The following is a 21,217-nucleotide window of genomic DNA, read 5'->3' as shown; positions in this document are numbered from 1 at the left end:
TTGAGTCGCAGTATTTTTCCCTGACTGTGAAAAAACAAAGGTCACCAGACTTAAGCAATGGCTAAATGTAAATGAGTCCAAATCATTTGTCTGTAACCTTTTCTAAGTAGACAAATATGATATTCTGATATAAAACTCAAAACCTGTTGAATATACTTAAGATACATTGTACAAAGGATTTCTACTTTTACTGCTTTAATAAAAACTAGACTAAAAGATTTACAGATCAAAGATCAATTCCAGGTATTAAAATAGTAGACAATAGTCTTTCTTTAAGTTTCTTTTCATAGAACTATATTTTAGTATAGATAAGTCACAGTGGACAAATGTTCCAAAGCTCCAAAAAATAACCTGTATTTTAAATAGGACTGTATGAGTGTAACTTTGGTTTGCATTGATTTAATGGAATACTTTTTGGTCTTATTCTAATGTGTGTGAAATATTGAATGTGGATAATTGAACGAAGATTTGTTTAACTAATGAAATTAAGTAACAAATGTATTGTTTATGATATATGCTTAAAAACTGAATACTGTTGTGCCTGCATACTAATTCGTCACACACCTCCCGGCAGGGCTGCTGCTGGGAGATAGAGCTTCTGATTGGATGATCGTTCTGTCAATGAAAGGCGGGTGTTAAGACCCCGCCCCGGAGGCAGTAATGTGGATAGTATATATGCACTAACATTAGACAGAAACAGAGCGCAGTACAACATTGGCCTTGTATCTTGTTCGCCTTTTTAAAACTGGAGCTTTGTTCATCATTTTAAACACTCAGGAGATGATTGTGTTTTCGTTGGAAAAGACTTAGACCATTTACCAAACTACCTTATTTGGAAAACCACCTTATTTGGAAAACCGCCTATGTCATTCGGTGAATAAGCTTCAATGCTTCAATACCAGTGCTTCCATGTCCGCTACATAATCAGTCCATTTTATCGATGGCTCTAATATTTGGCTGTGCTGTGGCGCTGTGCTTCTTGATAGGGAAAATGTTGTACGTGATTGGTGTAATTACTGTTTCCATCCTAGCATGTGTCTCTATCATAATTTTCCTCTGTGAGCTTGCAACGTGGGTGGTCAGCTTCCTTCAGAATGAGGACCCAGAGAGACGTAGTGACCGCAGCATCTACGACAATGTCATGGGCAATTACTTGGACCCCCGTTCATGCAAGGTGTCATGGGATTGGAAGGACCCACAGGAAGTGGGTCATACTATGGGCTTCAGAGTACAGCTGTTCTATAGGAATGGCCAGCCCTTTCCTGCATATAAACCAATGGGACTGAGGGTCAACATTACCCATGAAGAGTTAACTGTGGATATCCCTGTGACCCAGGAAGTTCTTCAAGACCCGGAGTCCAACATAGTCAAAGTGGCCTTCACCGTACGCAAGGCTGGACGCTATGAGGTAGCAGTCAAACTGGATGGCCTCGACTTGGCATACAGCCCCTACTACAAGATATTTCAGCCAGGTTTAGTGGTTCCTTCCACAACAAAGATAGCGTATCACTTCTCCACACTGGTCCTGGTCAATGGCCAGCAGCACACCTTGCAGATTGAGCCCAGGGACGAGTATGGAAACCCCACCACTAACTCCATGTCTCTGGTCGACGAGGCCAACTACAGCATCCACGTGCTCTCTCTCGGGACAGTGGATGACGGCAGTGTGGAGGAGTACTACAGCAAGTCTGTTTCCTCCAACAAGCAGCACGGCCAGGTTCTGCTGACGTTGACCCTGTGGAAGACGGGGTGTTTCAGGGCCTGCATCTCCTACAAGGACCAGCCACTGAGCAATGGAAAGTTTGACATCATTGTTCTCAGCGAGAATGAGAAGAACTGTGTGGAGAAGAACATGTCCACTCCAGGCTTCAGCATCACCTTTGAAGCGTACCTCTACAGTAGCGGAAACTACAGAAGCTCCTCCTGGCATCCACCAGCCATGGCCCCCCAGAGGAGGCCCTTGATGGGGGACAAAAAGGAAGGTTATGACTCCATTGTGGAGGGACAGCCCGAGAAGGTAAAGAAACCAAAAAAGGTCTATTGCTACATATCACCGAAGCAACTATCCGTGAACGAGTTCTACCTTAAAATTATTCCATGGCGCCTTTTCACCTTTCGTGTGTGTCCAGGGACCAAGTTCACTTACCATGGTCCTGACCCCGTTCATAAGTACCTGACCCTCGTGGTGGATGATGGGATTCAGCCTCCAGTGGAGCTCAGCTGCAAAGACAGGAATATTATGGCTTCTACCTTCATCCGCTTCATGCACAAGAACATTGGCGGCTCTGAAACGTTCCAGGACAAGGTGGACTTTTTCCAGAGGGAACTCAGGCAGATCCACTCAAAGAGACCTCGTACCAAGACCTGCCTGAAGATCTCACGCCACTCCATTCTGGACTCGTCCCTGAAGGCTACCAGGAACTTCTCAGTGTCCGACTGGAGTAAGAATTTTGAGCTGGTGTTTCAGGATGAGGAAGCTCTTGACTGGGGGGGTCCTCGCAGGGAGTGGTTCGAGCTCATCTGTAAAGCCTTGTTTGACACCTCCAACCAGCTGTTCACACGCTTCAGTGACAACAACCAGGGTCTGGTTCACCCGAACGCTGACCAGCCATCCCACCAGCGTCTAAACATGTACAAGTTTGCGGGCTGTGTCGTAGGGAAGTGTCTCTACGAGTCTGCCCTGGGTGGGTTCTACAGGCAGCTGGTCCGGGCTCGCTTTACCCGTTCATTTTTGGCCCAGATCATTGGCCTCAGGATGAACTACAAGTACTTTGAGACAGACGACCAGGAGTTTTACAAAACTAAAGTCTGCTTCATCCTAAACAATGATGTGAGTGAAATGGATCTTGTGTTTGCTGAGGAGAAGTACAGCAAGTCAGGATATCTGGAGAAGGTTGTGGAGTTGATATCAGGAGGAGCCCAGATCCCCGTCACCAACGAAAACAAGATGCATTATCTGAACCTGCTGGCCCAGTACAGACTGGCTAGCCAGGTGAGAGTTGAGGTGGAACACTTCCTCAAAGGCTTGAATGAACTAGTGCCGGAACACCTTCTAGCCATGTTTGATGAAAATGAGTTGGAGCTGTTGATGTGCGGCACTGGAAGCATCAATGTACTTGACTTCAAAGCTCACACTGTAATTGTGGGAGGATCATGGCACTTCAGAGGGAGAGTTATGGAGTGGTTCTGGGCCTTAGTGTTCAGCTTCACCCAGGAAGAGCTGGCTCGGTTGCTGCAGTTCACCACAGGCTCCTCCCAGCTCCCCCCAGGGGGCTTTAACACCCTCTGCCCCTCCTTCCAGATCATTGCTGCCCCCACACACAGCACCTTGCCCACTGCACACACCTGTTTTAACCAGCTGTGCCTCCCTACCTATGACTCCTATGAAGAACTGCACAAGATGCTGAAACTGGCCATCAATGAGGGCAGTGAGGGCTTTGGCATGCGCTGAGTTCTGAAACACTGTTCCTCTCATGCTGTCACACTGGTCTGGTCTGGTGCCCTTGCATCTGCATCTGTTCTGGACACTGGGCGCCTGAGACTACCCTCAATTATTTTTCAAGGTCAGCGGGTATTACAGAAAATCCCAGAAGGACTTTTGAAGAAGAAGCTTAAACCCATAGGTCGTTGGATGGCTGACCTACAGGCTTACAACACATTGCAGACGCGGGACGTTGTGAGCTTGTAGGTCGGCTATTTTTGTTGCACGATGCCAGATAAATTAGGCTTTGGAAGTGATCAGAGGAGCTGTATATGCAATACTTGCTTTTATATAGCCTGCCTAAATGGCTACTGCCAGCTAGCACTCACTTCAGTAGTCATGGAGTGCTTCAAAGGGCTAGTACATCTGCTACTCTCTCCCTATCACCTTGGACCTAGTCTCATGTTGCCAGACGATCCGAGATCTCCACCTAACAATGTGTCCAGGGACTTCTGAATGCAAGGTGCAGTAGTAGTTGCTAGAACAGCAGCGAGAACGGCCACTAACAAACCTTCCGCCTACTGCTTTGGAAACCAATTATGACTGGCTGGTAAACTGTCTAACCTAGGACTGAACTGGATCCTAGATTTCCTGACTATCAGACCCCAACAATCTAACTTACCCTCAACACCAGTCTCCCGGGGCTGTGTGTTGACTGAGCCCTCTGCTGTAGCAATGTACACGCACAAGTGTGTGGCCAAGAATAGCTCCAACACTATTATCAAGTTTGCTGACCACACAGTGGTGGTGGGCCCGATCACAAACATCAACAAGAAGCCATCGAGAGGAGGTGGCATACGTATGTATCATGTGGTGCCAGCCTCTGCTCAAACATTGGTAAAGCCAAGGAGATGATTGTGGAGTTTTGTACGTGACAGCAGAGGACCTATTGTGATCGGTGGGACACTAGTAGATGGTGAGCAGTTTCAAGTACCTCTGCACATCACTAAGGACTTATCAAGGTCAATGAACACAAGTCTCACAGAAGGTCCTGAAATCCTTATACTCGGCTACAACTCAGAGCATTCTGATGGGGGCTATCGCTGTTTGGCACAGAAATGTCTCCTCCCAGGACCAGCGAGCCCTGCAGAGGGTGGGGGACTTCACTCCCCTCCCTGCAGGACTTGTACTGCAGAAGGTGTTTGAACAGAGGTAAAAGGATTTTAAAGGACTCACATCATCCCAGTAGTGAACTGTTTGTGCTGCTGCGTTCAAGCAACCAACTGCGTTGTCCTAAAGCCAGTACAAAGAGATGCAGTAATAGCTTTTTTCCCTCAAGCTAGCCCTGAACAATACAATGACCAAACTGTGAGGTCAACTGCCTTTAATTAGTAGAATCTGTCTGTCTGTCTGTCTGCCTGCCTGTTTCAAATATCAATAAAAAAGGATCAGTTTTGGACATACAAGGTTTCCACTCGACAGCAACGATATCCTATTTTACCTCAGTAACAAACGGAAGAAATTACAATTGTAAATTGTCTGCATTGATACTGCAATTACATTCTGTACATACTGACACACTTGATACTCTTTACACTTTATTACTTATTGCTGCTACAGTAAGTACTCATATTATATCTTGTTTATTGTCTCCGCCAGGCCGAAAGGAAACTGTGCACCCACACTCCCTCGATACCAATTCAGAACTTCTGCCCCAAATGTATCACATGGGCCTGGAGGCCGATTTGTGCAAAACCCATTTTTTGACATTACTCCTACAGATTTTATCTAAACGTCATGCAAATTGGTACACAGTATCTCTATAGTCATGTGATCAACCTGGATATGTCTGATTTCCCATATTCCGTCCTGATTGGCTAAGGTTGGCCTATTATAGCGCCACCAGGAGGCCACAATAACGTACCTGACCTGGCGGAGACCTGTGCTCCGAGGAGCACTTTTTCTAGTGTTTATATTATTTTTGTTGGACATTGTTAGCACAGTCTGACAGAGCATGCCACACCAACATTTCACGGCACATACTTGTGTAAGCATGTTTTATTCTTGAATCTGGAATCTATCATTTATAATATTAATCATCAGAACTGAAATTGGTATTTTTGGTAAATTGGTAAATATGAAAATGACTTAAATATCAAGTCAAGTTTTGTCTTACATTATTTCACAGGGGAAACATCAGTCATTCATTTAAAAGATCAATCCCTTGCTTTTTCTCATGTCAATTCCTAATTAAAAAAGATGAATCAGTTAAAATGATTCTAGTTTTAGCATCACGTCTCTTCTGTTCTGTTCCGTGGAAAAAAAAGACATCCAGGAAGGCAGTCTAATAATGGAGATTTGGGGATAGGCAGAAGTGTTTTTAAATATGTCTAAAAGTGTATTTGTGCAAATCATATGATGTAGCTTGTGCCCTAGTGCAGTGAAATTAGAAAAGTGATGGATTGCGGCCATATTCAACTTTCTTTTCCCCCGTTTTAGACATCAAATTTAAATGTGGCTGCAACAATGTCTTTCTTCCTTTACTCTTGTGGCCAAACACTCAGACCACAATAATTGTGGTCTGAGTGGTTGCAGGCAGGCAATTATTGCAATTGCCTGCCTCCAGCACAAACAAAGGGGAGCGTTTTCTCACCTTCAGCTCCAGGTATTTAATGCAATGAATTCTCAGCTCTGGCTAGAGATTACGGAGCACAAAATGGCTGAATATATCACTTATATAAGTATAAGTTAGTTTAGTTTCTTCCAAAGATGTATTTTGATTTGAGGAAGTGTGAAATTAATAAAGATGATCGACAATAATGGACTTCTAACCCAAGGTTTTATCAGAGTTCAAAATTACTTTAAACAGGAAAGGAGAGACCGCCTGAGATACCTGGTGCAAACCAATTTACTGTAATTGTAAAATATCAAGCCACTTACAGTAACTCATTTATTAGCACTTTACTGTTTTGCTCATTCATTCAAATTCAAGCTGGTACTGTAAGAGTTACTATGCAAGTTGGGCCTCACTGAATACAACATAACCCTTTCCAACCTTTGCTGCTAACATTTTGATGAGTGCGCTGAAAATGGAGGACATCATACTTCATAGTCCTTTCTTGGGTCATGGGCCATCACTGCCAAAAACTGTTTTCCAACAAGATAGAAGGAAAAAGACCACCTTGTCAGGACAACCTGACTTTTAATACACATTCAGAGATAGTGTGCTTTGTGCAAGCAAATACCATCGACACAGATTTATGTTATAGATCTTTGATGCAGGGGTGGGCATAGAAATAATTAAATCTACTTGGTCAACCAAGATGCTATACTAGAAATGCATTGATGCATCAGATCATTTATAATTGAAGCTGTAAAAGAAGGTTCACCTCCATTTACACATACTACAGTAGATGTTGGGATCTTGTGTGCAAGTGCAACTTCCGTGCGCATCTTGGCCTGAGGCACTAGAGTCAAGGCCATGGGGTCATCAAAATATGTAGAGTTCATCCTCTGGATCAGCAAGTATCAAAAGCCTATTCGATTTTGAGGTACTTTATGCTAAGGTGCATTGCAAAAAAAAACACCCTGCAGTCTTTTAAGTGAGTAAATTGGTTTAAAGTAGTGGTCTTGTTTGGGAGTCATAGAGCCTGCCACTAGCAACACAAAAAATAAACAGAAAAGGCACAGCTATATATTTGATGATGGTTATTATTACTTATACATTTTGTTTTCTGTTTATGTGTCTGTATGTGACCAACACATCTCTAAGTAATGAATGAATGAATGAATGAATGAATGAATGAATGAATGAATTTTATTTGTATAGCGCTTTTCCAAACAAAGTTACAAAGTGCTTTACATACATGATTAAAAACCGCAAACATCAGCACGAGAAAGATAAAAATAAGAAAACAAAGAAAAACATAAACAAAACAAAAAATGGCATTTTAAAGTCAGTCCATAAAACAATCCTTAGGAAAAACACTTTATATACAGATGTGTTTTCAAAAGCGATTTAAAAGAGGAAACTGACTCTGCCAACTTAAGGTCCAAGGCTAGGGCATTCCAGAGCACCGGTGCCCGGGCCGAAAAGGCCCGGTCCCCCCGTGTGACAAAGTGCGTTGTGGGAGGATCCAGGAGGGCCCAATCTGAGGATCTAAGCTGGCGAACTGGCTCATGCGGTTGTAACAAGTCCACAATGTAACTGGGGGCCAGTCCGTGTAGGGCTTTAAAAGTGATCAATAAAATCTTAAAATCTATTCTGTAGCTCACGGGCAGCCAATGTAGGGCAGCCAGGATGGGTGTGATATGTTCTCTTTTTTTTGTATTGGTGAGTAACCTGGCAGCAGAGTTTTGCACCATCTGGAGACGGGATAGTGTTTTTTTATTGATACCTGAGTAGAGGGAGTTACAGTCATCTAGGCGGGATGAAATAAAGGCATGTATGACGGTTTCCAGGTCTGCAGTGGAGATGAATGATTTAATCTTGGCAATATTCCTAATCTGGTAGTAGCAGGACTGGACTACTCTTGTGACTTGTGTGTGAAATGATATGGCTGGGTCAAAAATTACACCTAGGTTACGGGCAGTGAGGGTGATATTTGGAGCTAACGTGCCAAGTTCAGAGTGGAAGGAGTGGGTTGAATTTGGGGGGCCGAATAATATGATTTCTGATTTTGTGTCGTTGAGTTGTAGAAAGTTCTGGGACATCCATTTTTTGATGTCCGAGAGACATTCAAGCAGGCGGGGTATGTTTCCTGTGACACCAGTTTTTAACGGTATATACAGCTGTGTATCATCTGCGTAGCTATGAATGGCCAGATTGCCATGACACTTGCTGTGTACATTCATTCTACCAGGAGGAAGAATATGTTTTTTGAGTATGAGTATGTTTATGATAACACATCATGTTTATGATGTACACAATGATTCTGTGTGTGTGTGTGTGTGTGTGTGTGTGTGTGTGTGTGTGTGTGTGTGTGTGTGTGTGTGTGTGTGTGTGTGTGTGTGTGTGTGTGTGTGTGTGTGTGTGTGTGCATTATCTATGTGCACGCTGCTCTGGTCATTCAAGACTGTTGGATCTTTATATGAGCTTGGATATTGATTAACCATACTTGGAATTAGAGATTCCATTGTGTGAGCCAGTGAAAAATGAACCACCTCTAGTGTGTGCAAGTTGTATAATGAAGTGAAATAAATATACAGTATGAGCACTGCCTTTTTTCTGCAGATAATGCATTGTCAGAGCTGCAGAAAGGTCACCTTTATTAATCACATTCATTATTTAATTAATCTAATTAGTCCAGATAGAAGGAACACTTCCAACAGATTTTCACTCTTGACCAAAATGTATTCTTAACACTTCAGGATGACTTCAAGGGTAAAAGTCCTCTGCATTCCATAATGTTAAAAAAGGTACTTTGAAATCCAGTGTGAAAGTCATTTCTGGCAACCTGGTCTTCAGCTCATGGTTATCTTTTTTTCCCTTGTAAGTGTATAATACATAAAATAACATTATGGCCATAATATCCAAACTAATCACATGCACATATTACTTCAACTTCAGCAGTCACTGAACTAATGATCTAAAGATATTAATACAAAATACTTTTATGTATTTGAATTGTCATTGGTTTTAGTTAAAACATTGCCGGTATTAATACTCTGGCTATGGCTATTATTTGTCAAGACTAAAAGCTTTAGTCCCACTAGTAGCCCCTAGGGGTTGTGCTGCACCCCAGGTAGTAGGTTTTGACATAGATAGGAATGTAGGTACGTCATTCGCTGCTGCAGTTTGTTGGAGTGATGTGTCTACGTCGCTGCCGTATTGGGGAGGGGGAGCGGTGCGCCCAACCGTCAATCACGACTACTGGCCATTGTGGCCAATGACAGCGTGTCCTCGCCGGGTCATCGCTGAATGGAGTTGCATAAATTATAACAACAGGCAAGTTCCAAGCTGCTGCACATGCGTGTGCATGCCCCTTATGATTTCCCCTCCACAATATGTGCCCGCGGGTGACACAGCCCCAGAATCCAGCGCGGCATCTACTTTTTTATGTCTATGGTTTTCGACAGATGTTTGGGACAAAATTGTTGGATAGACAAGTGTCATGGAAATCTGTGCATTCGCTTTTGAGATATCTTGTGAGGTTTTGGCCTGCAGGTGGTGCTAGAACAGAGGCTGTGGGGTCACCAAAAACAGTAGAGTCATCCTCTGGGGAACATGAATCTACTGAAGTTTCATGGCAATCTGTCCATTACAATTTGAGATACAGTACAGGTTGTGTGCAAAGTTGACATTTTGTGGGGAGGGTGATGCTTTATGAAAAGTCATGGGCTCACTCATATAGGTTTCAACCTCCAGGGTGCAAGAATGCTGTTCCTGACTCTGTGACTTCTATATCAGCCATCAGGGTCTGATTTGGCAGGTTCGGGGATAGTCTCAGGCCAAGACTTCTGAATTCAAAACAGTGATGTTAACAATATGGACTGTGACTCCTATATATCATCAGCCCTACAGAGTAACACTTTTAAGGTCCTTGTAATAGAGCTCAACAGTGATGTGAAGTGATGTAAAAAATCCCTCAGATGTTGCTGTGTATGTGGTCTGAAGTGACTGACTGCAAACTACTAAAAGCATTGCCTTACCAACATAATTCTGTTAAGCCACTCATTAAGCCGTCCCTATGTAGTATTATTCATGATAACCTTTCATACAGTAATTCTCTCTTTAAAGATTGTTGCAATTCATACGGTATTGTATGCTGTATGCTTTATGTAATAGTACAGTGAATAGGGGACAAGACAGATGCGGAAGAAAGAGCATGACATGCATGCAGGTCATGACATTTATTCAAACCCATGATATTGGTATTACTGTGTATCTGTGTCAATTTGGTACACATTCAAATATCCACATGCAACACAAAGTACAGTACTTCAGCAGACCTGCAAATGAGGTGAGCTGAAAGTAAAAGGGTCAATAATAAATAAAGATCTTGCATCATAATGCATGCTTGTGTGATAGACGACACGGCAGTTAGACAACCTGAACCTACAGTACTGAAAATAACTTATTCTTCTCTTCTTGTCTCAGCTTAGTGTGACCCAGAGGAAAGGCTGGTCCGTTCATCGTGTGTGTGTGTGTGTGTGTGTGTGTGTGTGTGTGTGTGTGTGTGTGTGTGTGTGTGTGTGTGTGTGTGTGTGTGTGTGTGTGTATATGTATATGTATATATATATATATATATATATATATATATATATATATATATATATTTGAATCCCATAGAAACCCACCCACATATGTAATATGTACAGTACTGTAATAAAACACAGATCTTGACTATCTATAATAATAATAATAATACTTGTATTATTATTATTATTAATGTAATTATTATTAATATAGTAATAATAATAATACTTGTATTACTGTATTTAATTGACAGTTCATTTTAAAGACTTAGTTCAGGTGATCACTCGTGCACATGTAGGCCTATTTACAATTATAGCTTATTATAGCTTTTCATTTTAAATGAGAGGTTCTATCTCAAATCCAATTCATGTCCATTTAAAATATATAAAAAGATACCTGCTCTCTATTATTTCCTTCTGAACATTTTGCACCATGGTTTCTAACATGTGCAGTAGGAGCATTTTGAAACAGATATCCCCATAAAAAGAAATGTCTACTTACTTCAAAAGCAGTAAATTAACACATAGATCAATAGGTCTATAAAAGCATTCTTATGTTACAAAAAAGTGCACATTGACACATGGTGATGGTTGGAATTCTAGGAATCAGGCCATTGCATGGATCTTAACTGTAATCCTAGGAGTATGTGGGTGGCTTTCAATCCAACACAGTCCAGAGTTCCCTCAATGGCAGAAGGCCACTACAGTCAATCATTCAACAAGCCGTGTCATTTTGATGGACAAATCAATAACCACAGTCTACCAGTATGAGCAGATCTGTTCTTTGGCAACCGCATATAATCTCAGAAAGAGGGAATGTTATTATGTGGTCAGGGAAAGTGATCAGCATTGGCGTTTAACAGCCTGAATGTCAACAAAGCTGTATATACAAATTAGAGTTGACCAGCACCAAATGTGTCCATGTGTGGTCTAGCCCATGTGCGCATAAAAAACAATGTAATACTTCCTAAGGTTAATATGAGTTAATATTTTAAATATGTTTTATTTGCACATGCATTACATACAGGTCCCTCTTGAGTAAAAAGATGAATTGTTTCTAAAATAAATACAATATTTAAGGTGTTTTTTTATAAACGTTGTTATAAGTCATCATACTGTACATGATTATAAACATTTACAGTATAACAAGTCTTATAATGCCTTATAAGTGCATTATAATGCATTATAAATGTGATTACCATTTATTAAAGACCTGACCTTTAAGTAAAGTTGAACTGAATTCAATGCAATTCAATAATGTTCATGTACATATTTTAGAGTAGGATTTTAAGGAGTATGGCTCAGAAGAGGCTTAGCAAAAAGCAGTGATATGACTGCATGTGACATGTAGGTAATGACCATTCAAATGATTGCCACTCAATTAGCCTATGCAGAGCTCAATTAATTATGTGTGCTGAAAAATTCACCTCCACACCCTTCCATCAGTCCCTCTTTTCAGGCTATGACCCATGAAACTGGGTGAGTTATAAGATGACACTTGCAGAGTTTTCCTCAGTGAATGATAGACTATTTTCACTTTCATGGGAGAATTTAGCACTTTTATGTCTGCCTTTTAGAGCCAGGGAAAGCTGCAGGCCATCTTTATGCAGTACTTGTAGTTGTATTTAATTCCGTCTGTCATGGTACAGTAATGGAATTCACTCTGTGTTCTCAATGCTGTGAGGACAACGGTTCCCATTTTGTTCAACCTATTTCAAGGGTTCAGTTTAAGAAGGACTTTTAATGTTTCTAGTTGATTTGCAGATATCTTTCAAAAGTATCAAATGGTCAGATACTGTAATATGTTTTTTTGCATTTTAAGTGTAAATCTTTTGTCATACAATTCCACATTATAGATAACAACAATATTGTCCTTGTACTGTCATCTTTGAAATAATTATTAAATCATGTTTTATGTATTCATTATTATTAATTATGATTGCCAATCTATCTATTCATTCTGTACACTAACACTGTTTTGTTCACCAGCAAGCTATATTGTGTTTCCATGGGTTTTGTAGCTTTGTGCAATATAAGTTTAGTTATGGTGTATAACTGGAAAGCCATTTTGGGTCATGACCAAAGCATCTTGTAATCACTTTTGCAATAATTTTCTCTTCCAGAGGAAAAAATTAAGAGTGCTGTACAACACAACGTCTGGGTCCTGTACACTGCTGGCTTTGACAAAAGCCTTCAAAGCTCCCCTCAAATATGTTTAGCGTTTTCAGCTATTTAATGTTTTCCAAAGCCAAACTGTAGTGCTTTACACTGCTTCCAAAGGCGTGACTCTGCAAAAGGCTAGCTGTCTAAGGGTGTGCGTGCGTGCCTGCCTGCCTGCCTGCCTGCCTGCCTGCCTGCCTGCGTTCGTGCCTGCCTGCCTGCAGCGGCGGACTGCCCATTTGGCGTACCGGGCAAATGCTCAATGCTAGTGAGGAGCCCCCACTGGGAGGACGTAGCACCTTCATCCTATTCCTCCCGCCCAACACTCCCTGCTGACAAATGCCACCCCAACTCGTAAGAGTACCTGATGTGACAAATATCAACCTCCTCATCCAGCTTCCCTCCCCCGAACACAGGCCAATTGTGTTCGTATATAAACGCTCGACAAAGCCGAATGCACAATGGTGAATTCGAAACCACAACCTCTGCGGTGGTGGGCAGGCACTTTACCACTGTGCCACCCTAACGCCCATCATCATAGACCAGTAGTACTCAAACTATTTCATGTCAATGACCCCCAAATTAATATGTATTTGGCCGCAGACCCCCATCTGACAATATTTTGTGCCAGATACCCCCATAAAAGAAACATTTCCAAATGATGTAAAGTTAAAGATGTTCAAAGCTTTGATCTGGTTTATTTAATGAATAAAAGAGTATGTTAGCCATCTCTATGGTAGAGTATGTTAATACAATATAACTTAACACTTCTACAGTGGTTGGAGGTGGTCATCCTTCTTATCCATTGAGAAATGTTTACCTTGGTGTCAGGTTTAGGACTCGTACTGGTTGACAATGTCAATCAAGTTATTTGAAGCAGATGGTGCACCGGATTGGACACTAGATGCACCACCATCTTTATTGTAATTTAGACATCGTTGCAACGGACATAAAACATATTATAGCTTTAAGCTCCTCTTGGCATGGTATTTGGTTTATGTAGCATCTCATCTACAAGGCATGGAGATGAGATGCTACAGAAGACTCATGGGTATCTCCTACACACAACATATGATTTTATGTCCCATGCAGTCTGGTTTTAGAACAAAACACAGTGCTGTAACAGCGTGCCTTAATGTTATTGATGACATCAGGGCAGCCTTGGGTGTGAAATCTTTCTGTGTAGCCTTATTCATCGACTTGAGCAAGGCTTTTGATACAGTTGATCACCATGTATTGCTAAAGGTCCTTTCAAACATTGTTTTTTGTCACAATGTGCTAGGTTGGTTCAAGGACTTAGTCGGCCCGCACACAGCGTGTTAAGTTTGGCGATACAGTGTCTGATACCCTCACCCTCTAGGGCCAAGAGGGAGGAGCCCCCAAGGTTCCATTCTAGCTTTTCGTCTTATATGTTAACCACATGTGCAGTCAATCTAAGCACTGTAAGTATCACATGTATGCTGATGACACAGTTCTGTATTCTTGTGCCCCTTCACTTGATGTGGCAGTGTCAAATTTGGCCTCAGATGTTGTCTCTCTGCAGCATGAACTGTTAAATAGCAAAATGCTACAGTAAACACAGGCTATGCTATTTGCCCCAAATAGTGTAGTCCCTGTCCCCTCAAACATCATGGATTGTCATGGATTGGATTATCCATTGAATGGGTTGAGCTTTGAAAATATCTTGGGATTTGGTTGGATAACAAGTAAAAACACCACATTGATTCTTTGGCAAAGAAGCTAAAATTCATGTTGAGCTTCTTTTACAGAATGAAGTCCTGTTTTTCCCCTGCCTCTCGTAGAAAAGCTGGTCACAGGCCTCTTCCTGTCGCAGCTTGACTACGGCGATACTGTCTATCGCTTTGCCTGTTCCTCAACACTGGTCAAACTTGAGCAAAAAAGGAAAGAACCAACGCGTTTCGGCAAACGCCTTCTTCAGGGTGTTCAGCAACACCCTGAAGAAGGCGTTTGCCGAAACGCGTTGGTGTTTTTTAATGTTCTGTAAGCCCATTGCCCAATAAAGGCTTTTTAATTTCAAATCCACCTGAGTGCCTGGACCTGGATTTTTGTGCCTTTTTGGCACATTCTTTCATTTTTTGCTCATTCATTGTATTCCCTTTCATGAGCACCGGTGGTTTGAGGGATACCAGTAGCGCTCCTGCCATCTCTCTCTCTCACTGGTCAAACTTGATTCCCTTTTTAATGCTGCACTGAGGTTTATTGCCAATTCCACCTTTAGTGGGTTGGTCCTCTCTCGCAGGTTTCTACACTGGTATACTCTCATTTACAAAGCTAATCTTCTCGCCAATCTCCCATCTTACATTTGTTTTAAATTTTTAACTAGTCCAAAACTCTCTCAATCTCAGATCTAATGCTTGACTGCGCTATGTCGTACCCCCAACAAAATCTGAGGCTGGAAAAAGACGCCTTGCGTATTTTGGGCCTTGGTCGTGGAATGACCTGCAGACCAGACTCAAATTGGCTTTTGTGATCCCTCTAGTGAGTTTTAAAAGGATTGCCATTGACACACTTCCCAGACATTGCTCCTGCTTTGATGTGTAGCAAATGTTGTTGGTCTTAGGTTTATATTGGTCACTTTGTAGATTCTCTGTTTTTCCTTGAGCTCCCTAGGTAGTAGGTATTGTTTTTACGGATGTTGCGGATGACATAGCTGTCATTGCTATTGTTCTGTGTTTGTTGTTACTGGCAGAGCTGAGTAACATTTATTGCCTCTTCTCTTGGCCAGTTCACACTCGAAAAAGAGTGTGAACAAAACTCACTGAGTTTCAAGTGTGTTTTTTTACTGGTTTAATAAAGGTTAAATAAAAAACTAGAAAAAGTGCTCCTCGGAGCACAGGTCTCCGCCAGGTCAGGTACGTTATTATGGCCTCCTGGTGGCGCTATAATAGGCCAATGTGAAAAGGGTGCCATTTATTCTTAGGTCTTTCACGGCAATCAGACACTGCATTCATGATTTGAGGCATTTTGTTCCAAAAATGTGTTTTGCTAAATTAGACCTGCTGGTGGCGCTATAACAGGCCAATGTGAAAAGGGTGGCATTTCTTCCTTGGCCTAGTGGGAATGTGCGTGTGAAATTTCACGGAAATCGAAAGCTGCGTGCATAGTTTGAGGCTTTTTGTTCAAAACAGACCAATCCTGCAAACTTTGGAAGCCAACCATAGGCAATGAGGATGGAATATGGGAAATCGGACAGATCCGTGTTGATCACATGACTATAGAGATACTGTGTACCGATTTGCATGACGTTTGGATAAAATCTGTAGGAGTAATGTAAAAAACATTGTTTTGCACAAATCGGCCTCCTGGTGGCGCTATAACAGGCCCATGTGAAAAAATTGGGGCAGAGGTTCTGAATTGGCATCCAGGGAGTGTGTGTGCAAAGTTTCGGAGCGAACGGGCCAACGGTGCCGGAGATTAGCTGGTAACACACAGACAGGACGGACACACACACGGACACACACACGGACACACGGACGGACGGACGGAGGGTAAAACATACTCTCTCGCCATGCCTTCGGCCTGGCGGAGACAATAAAACACCCAACATATCACTAATGAGGAAGTCCAGCAAAAGATCAGACAAGCCATCGGCCCACATGATGACCTGCTTACCACTGTGAAAACTGAAAAACATTACCAGATCCTCAGGCCTTCCACCATTCTCTGCAAGGCACCGTACAAAGTGGCAGGAGACGAGGGAGACAAAAGAAAAGATGGGATGATAACATCAGAGAATGGATGGACACACTTGAAACTCAGTGAGGCAATGAGAGCTGGCGAGGACAGAGAGGGATAGAGAGAATTGGTCAATCTGTGGTGCCCCAACAACCCTCCAGGGTTATAGGATAGGACTGGACTGGACTGTATCATCATCTTGGAATTTTGGCCAGGTCTCTTTCATAAAGTTGGTAGAGGTCTACCTGGTTAAATCAAGGTTTAATAAAAACGAAATAAATGTATATAAATACATCGCTGCTGACATGACCATGAGAATTGACCTGCTGCGACTTCTGGTTGGCATAGCTGTTGCTAAGGTGTGACATACAGTACGATTTCAGACCACAATCCCCATTATGCTGTTTGCTGAGAAAAGCATGTCAAATTAGCTGGAAAGGGACTTCTCATTGAAATGTATAAATAGAAGTAAAAATGAAAAAAAAGTTAACAAAAAAGTGTCCTTGACTCAGGTCTAATGGGACAAATGGAAAACAAGACCTGCAGGCTCTTATTAAACAAACGCAGGTGTGATCATGGGTCACTAGTATTAGGGAATGGAGCCTGAGCCCACACAGTAAAATCCTTAGTGTTCATTTAAATTTGTAAAATGTTAGTGTAGAACAACATTAATTAACACTGAAGATTGTGTTCATAAATATGCACCTGTCCAATCCCCATGTTTAGAGTTCGGTCGCCTATGGAAGCATTTTGTACATGTTGTTGGAAAGCAGCAGAGCACACGGGGCAGTATGATCAGTGATTTTATTGTAATTGAAGGGGGGGGGGGCTGTGGCTGTGGGAAGACAGTTATCGCTTCTGCTGATAAGATGGCATTTGAAAGTGCTGGGACGTTGACTTAATACAGAATGTCAACTGGGGGCGTGGAGATAAACTGTATACAATAACATGTTCACAGGAGCGAGTATAAAGAGAGTTTGATGCTAAATACCGTTCGCACGGTGTTCATTGCAGTGTTCATTGCTAATATCCTTCTTTCGGTCGGATTGGCTTGTTTGCCCTTACTGGACGAGGGTCCTTATTTGTCAAACAGACGGGGTCTGACACACACATGCTGCTATACATGCACTACAGTTGCTGATTGTTACGTGAAAAAAATTCTCGCGACTCAGAGAGACTGGATGAAGTCTAACAGCAAAAAAGGCAAAAGAGCTAGAATGGGGGAAACAAAGGCAGAGGCTTGAGCTTGCTTGGCTAGCAGGGTTCAGACTATCAAGGCAGGGAACAGACATACACCAGGGCAGGCAGACTAGGATGTGGCTAGATAAAACAGGTCTTAGCAGTCCAGACAGCACAACAGGTTAGTACTACAGTGAAACGCAGGGCAGGCTGAGTATACGCTCCAATCTAACCTCCACACACCTGTCTCCACTCAGACAATCTCACATGCACGCACGCACACAACACACACACACACACACACACACACACACACACACACACGCACGCACGCGCACATGCACAGAGAGTAGGGGGGAGAAGTAGAAGGCATGGGGGCAGATGTAACACTGATTAATGGAGATAGCAAGGTAAACAGTAAAATCAGTGTTCATTTAACTCTGACAGTGTACAAATGTCCATTTTGGTTAATACCAGGGATGTTACTTTGTTCCCCTGATCGCTCTCTCTCTCTGTAGTAAGTAACAGTGGACAAATCACATTATGTCTGAATGTTGAGAATGTCTTGTGAACGGGCCCTTTAGAGATGCTATTGGTAGGCTGTCACCTGGAGCAATTGTAACTAGTAGCCAATTGTGTTAATTTAACACTGGTTTTGTACTTGTTTTTAGTACAGTAGGTGCTTGGGAATGGGCCATTCCTAGAGAAGGGGGAAAAAGAGGTCTGTGTTAACTACAGGCTGCAGGTATGAAATGCAGACGTATAGGCGTAGGAATCTCATACCACATTTCAAAATGCCAAGGATGGAAATGGAATAGCTGGAGTTGTGTTTGCCTCCTTGTATGGCAGCTGCAAAACATCATCTGTACTCAACAATAGCCCTTTTGCGGACATCACCATGAAAGAGATGTTGTAAAATTTATGTAATCAATACAGACAGTATGAATGCTTAAATGACCATTAGGCCGCAGACAACAGACCCAGCTAACGGTGAGGGAATAATGTATCTGCTGTATTTTTACAGTAGGTTAAACATGCCAGTGTTTTATGGTGTGGCAAGAGGATAGCCGTGTGTGTGTGTGTGTGTGTGTGTGTGTGTGTGTGTGTGTGTGTGTGTGTGTGTGTGTGTGTGTGTGTGTGTGTGTGTGTGTGTGTGTGTGTGTGTGTGTGTGTGTGTGTGTCGCTATATGTTTGTTTGTTTTTAACATATGTTTTATACCTTTTGAAATATATAACTTATATACTTAATTATACAATGGAAGTCAATAGATCTCTGCTCTGACCAGGCTGAAACCTTTCCCACACTTGTTGTCATAAGCTATGGCTATATAGACGACTGATGTCACAGATTGTCTCCCACATTGGAGCCAAGTCTGAGATCTACATTGTTACAGTAAAGTAGTGTTGGAGCTTTAGAGGTCCCCTGAGTTTACTAACTGGGCATCTCACATATAGAGAGGCCTAGTTAATTAGAAAAATAAAGCAGCATAAATATAATTATTCCCACCCCACATACAATGCCAGGGGGGGGCAGTTTTCAGGGATGCACAATTATCTCTAAATATGATGGTACAGGACAATGTATGTAATTTCTGCATATGCATGTTTCACATTTTATATACTTGTATTGACCTTGAAAATGGGATTTGGTTCATTAGTTAATTTATTAGTGGTTGTTATTCTAGATACTATATTGATTATTATATGTACAGTAGGCATTACTGTCATTCTGCCCTGCGTGAAACTACAATCGCTATATAATTCTGTGGCTAGCATTGATCCACCATATCTTAAGAGCTACTCACGTTATCACAAATGTGTGTTTATGGCTATATCGGGGCTCACCATTGTCATCAAGAGTGCACAGAAATGACACCCTGCCAACAAATCACAGCAATTACAAATGCTATAACAGTTAATATTAGGAGGCGAGCAACATGTGATATTATGTCTGTGTTGTTTGTTTACAGAGAAGAAAGGAGGCGGCATATTTGACATTTGTGCATGGGGAGATGTTTTATGATCCCTGCTGTGTTAATGCCTTTCACACAGGAGCAAGGCATCCTATTAGTTAAGCTTCACTGAGACTCCGCTGCTTATGGGTTTCTTTTCTTTTCTTTTCTTTTGTTGTTCTTTTTGGTGGTTGCTGATTGTCTGATGCTCAGGAGATCAGCATCCAGCGGAGAAGATAGCTATAAGGCAAACTGACAAAGAAATTATTAATGAATTGATGTGGATGTGTTGTTAGTTAGTTAGTAGAGGTCTTCAACAGAGGGTCCGCGACCCCTAGGGGGTCCGCGGAGGTACTGCAGGGGGTCCGTGAAATTGTTGTTTGATTAAAAAAAAGAAAAAAAGGTTTTAAAAACTTTTTGTCAATTTCTTTTCCAAAAATGTCAATATGTCTTTAAACATAACATGACATATTTTAATAGCTTAGTATTGAATGCACAATAACATGGTATGTTTATACATATTTTGTAGAGAAAGAAAAGGTCTTTTGCACACCTACTGGGACAACCTGTGGGTAGGAGCAGGCTCCAGGCAACCATTTGTTCATGTTTAATTGTTTATACATATAAAACACAATTTTATACATAAATATACGATATATGTGGTGGCCTACCCCCTACCCTACGAGGTAGGGGGTCCCTGCTCCATCACCCCATCAGTTTGGGGGTCCCTGGCCTGAAAAGGTTGAAGACCCCAATTAGTTAGTTAGTTAGTTCCGGCCATCAACACTCGAAGAGTTCCAAACAAAATACACTTACATTTGACATGACAGTTTATATCTGTCATTTGTCTACCACCTTACATTTTCTCTTTTTTTTGCAGTATTACATAGTTGTAATCAATTGTCACAGCTGTTCCACAAATGTACCCCTTTGCTGATATACAGCAGTTTTTTTTATGTGTCCTAGCCTTTTGTGTAACATACAAACTTCCTTCAATTCATACAGGCTCAAACATCTGGATACAATCAAAAAGCATTTTCTTCTAGAAAATCATAAAATGTTAAAGCATCTTTATTCATAAATAATGAATACTATAGTACTGTATAGTACTGTACTGTATAGTGTGTGTGTGTGTGTGTGTGTGTGTGTGTGTGTGTGTGTGTGTGTGTGTGTGTGTGTGTGTGTGTGTGTGTGTGTGTGTGTGTGTGTGTGTGTGTGTGTCAGAGAGAATCAAAGACCGGTCGAGTTCTATGATTATGGGTCAAGTGAAGCTACTGTGTAGTGAATAATCATAGAAATTGAGATGCATGTCCTTGTTTCAGAATGACATTGTTACTACACTAAGTGCATCATATCCTTCTATTAATTCAGTGAAGCAGTTATTGTTTTCATGTCATATAATAAAAAAAAGAAGCCCATTCATTGTACTTTCTTTCAGTCTACTGTAACACAATATTCAATTATAGGCCAGCTGCCTGGATGGTCAAATAAATAGTCTCTGTGAGAAATAAATGTGTCTGGAAATAATAGAAGCTATTCAGGATGATAATGTATACTGGTGTCTGTGTCTAAAACTTATGAATATTTTGTTACAGTATGCAATCAGAACCTT

At 41.7% G+C, this 21,217-nt stretch overlaps 2 protein-coding genes across 3 annotated transcripts in view; both read left to right on the top strand.

The window, feature by feature from the left end:
• gpc6a (glypican 6a) overlaps positions 1-21,217 on the top strand; it is a 188,568-nt gene that overhangs the window by 91,111 nt on the left and 76,240 nt on the right. The gene's annotated exons all lie outside the window — the stretch shown is intronic.
• LOC311042470 (apoptosis-resistant E3 ubiquitin protein ligase 1-like) lies at positions 992-3,451 on the top strand (the record flags this gene model as incomplete). Its single annotated transcript, XM_084053223.1, has 1 exon — positions 992-3,451. One exon carries the CDS (start codon positions 992-994, stop codon positions 3,449-3,451), a length of 2,460 nt encoding a protein of 819 aa, XP_083909349.1.

The sequence above is a fragment of the Gymnoscopelus microlampas genome (assembly GCF_963454915.1).
Source record: "Gymnoscopelus microlampas genome assembly, chromosome: 1".
In the NCBI taxonomy this organism is placed as follows: Eukaryota; Metazoa; Chordata; class Actinopteri; order Myctophiformes; family Myctophidae; genus Gymnoscopelus; species Gymnoscopelus microlampas.
The sequence above is the reverse complement of the archived record's forward strand: the minus strand, read 5'-3'. Positions and strand labels throughout refer to the sequence as shown.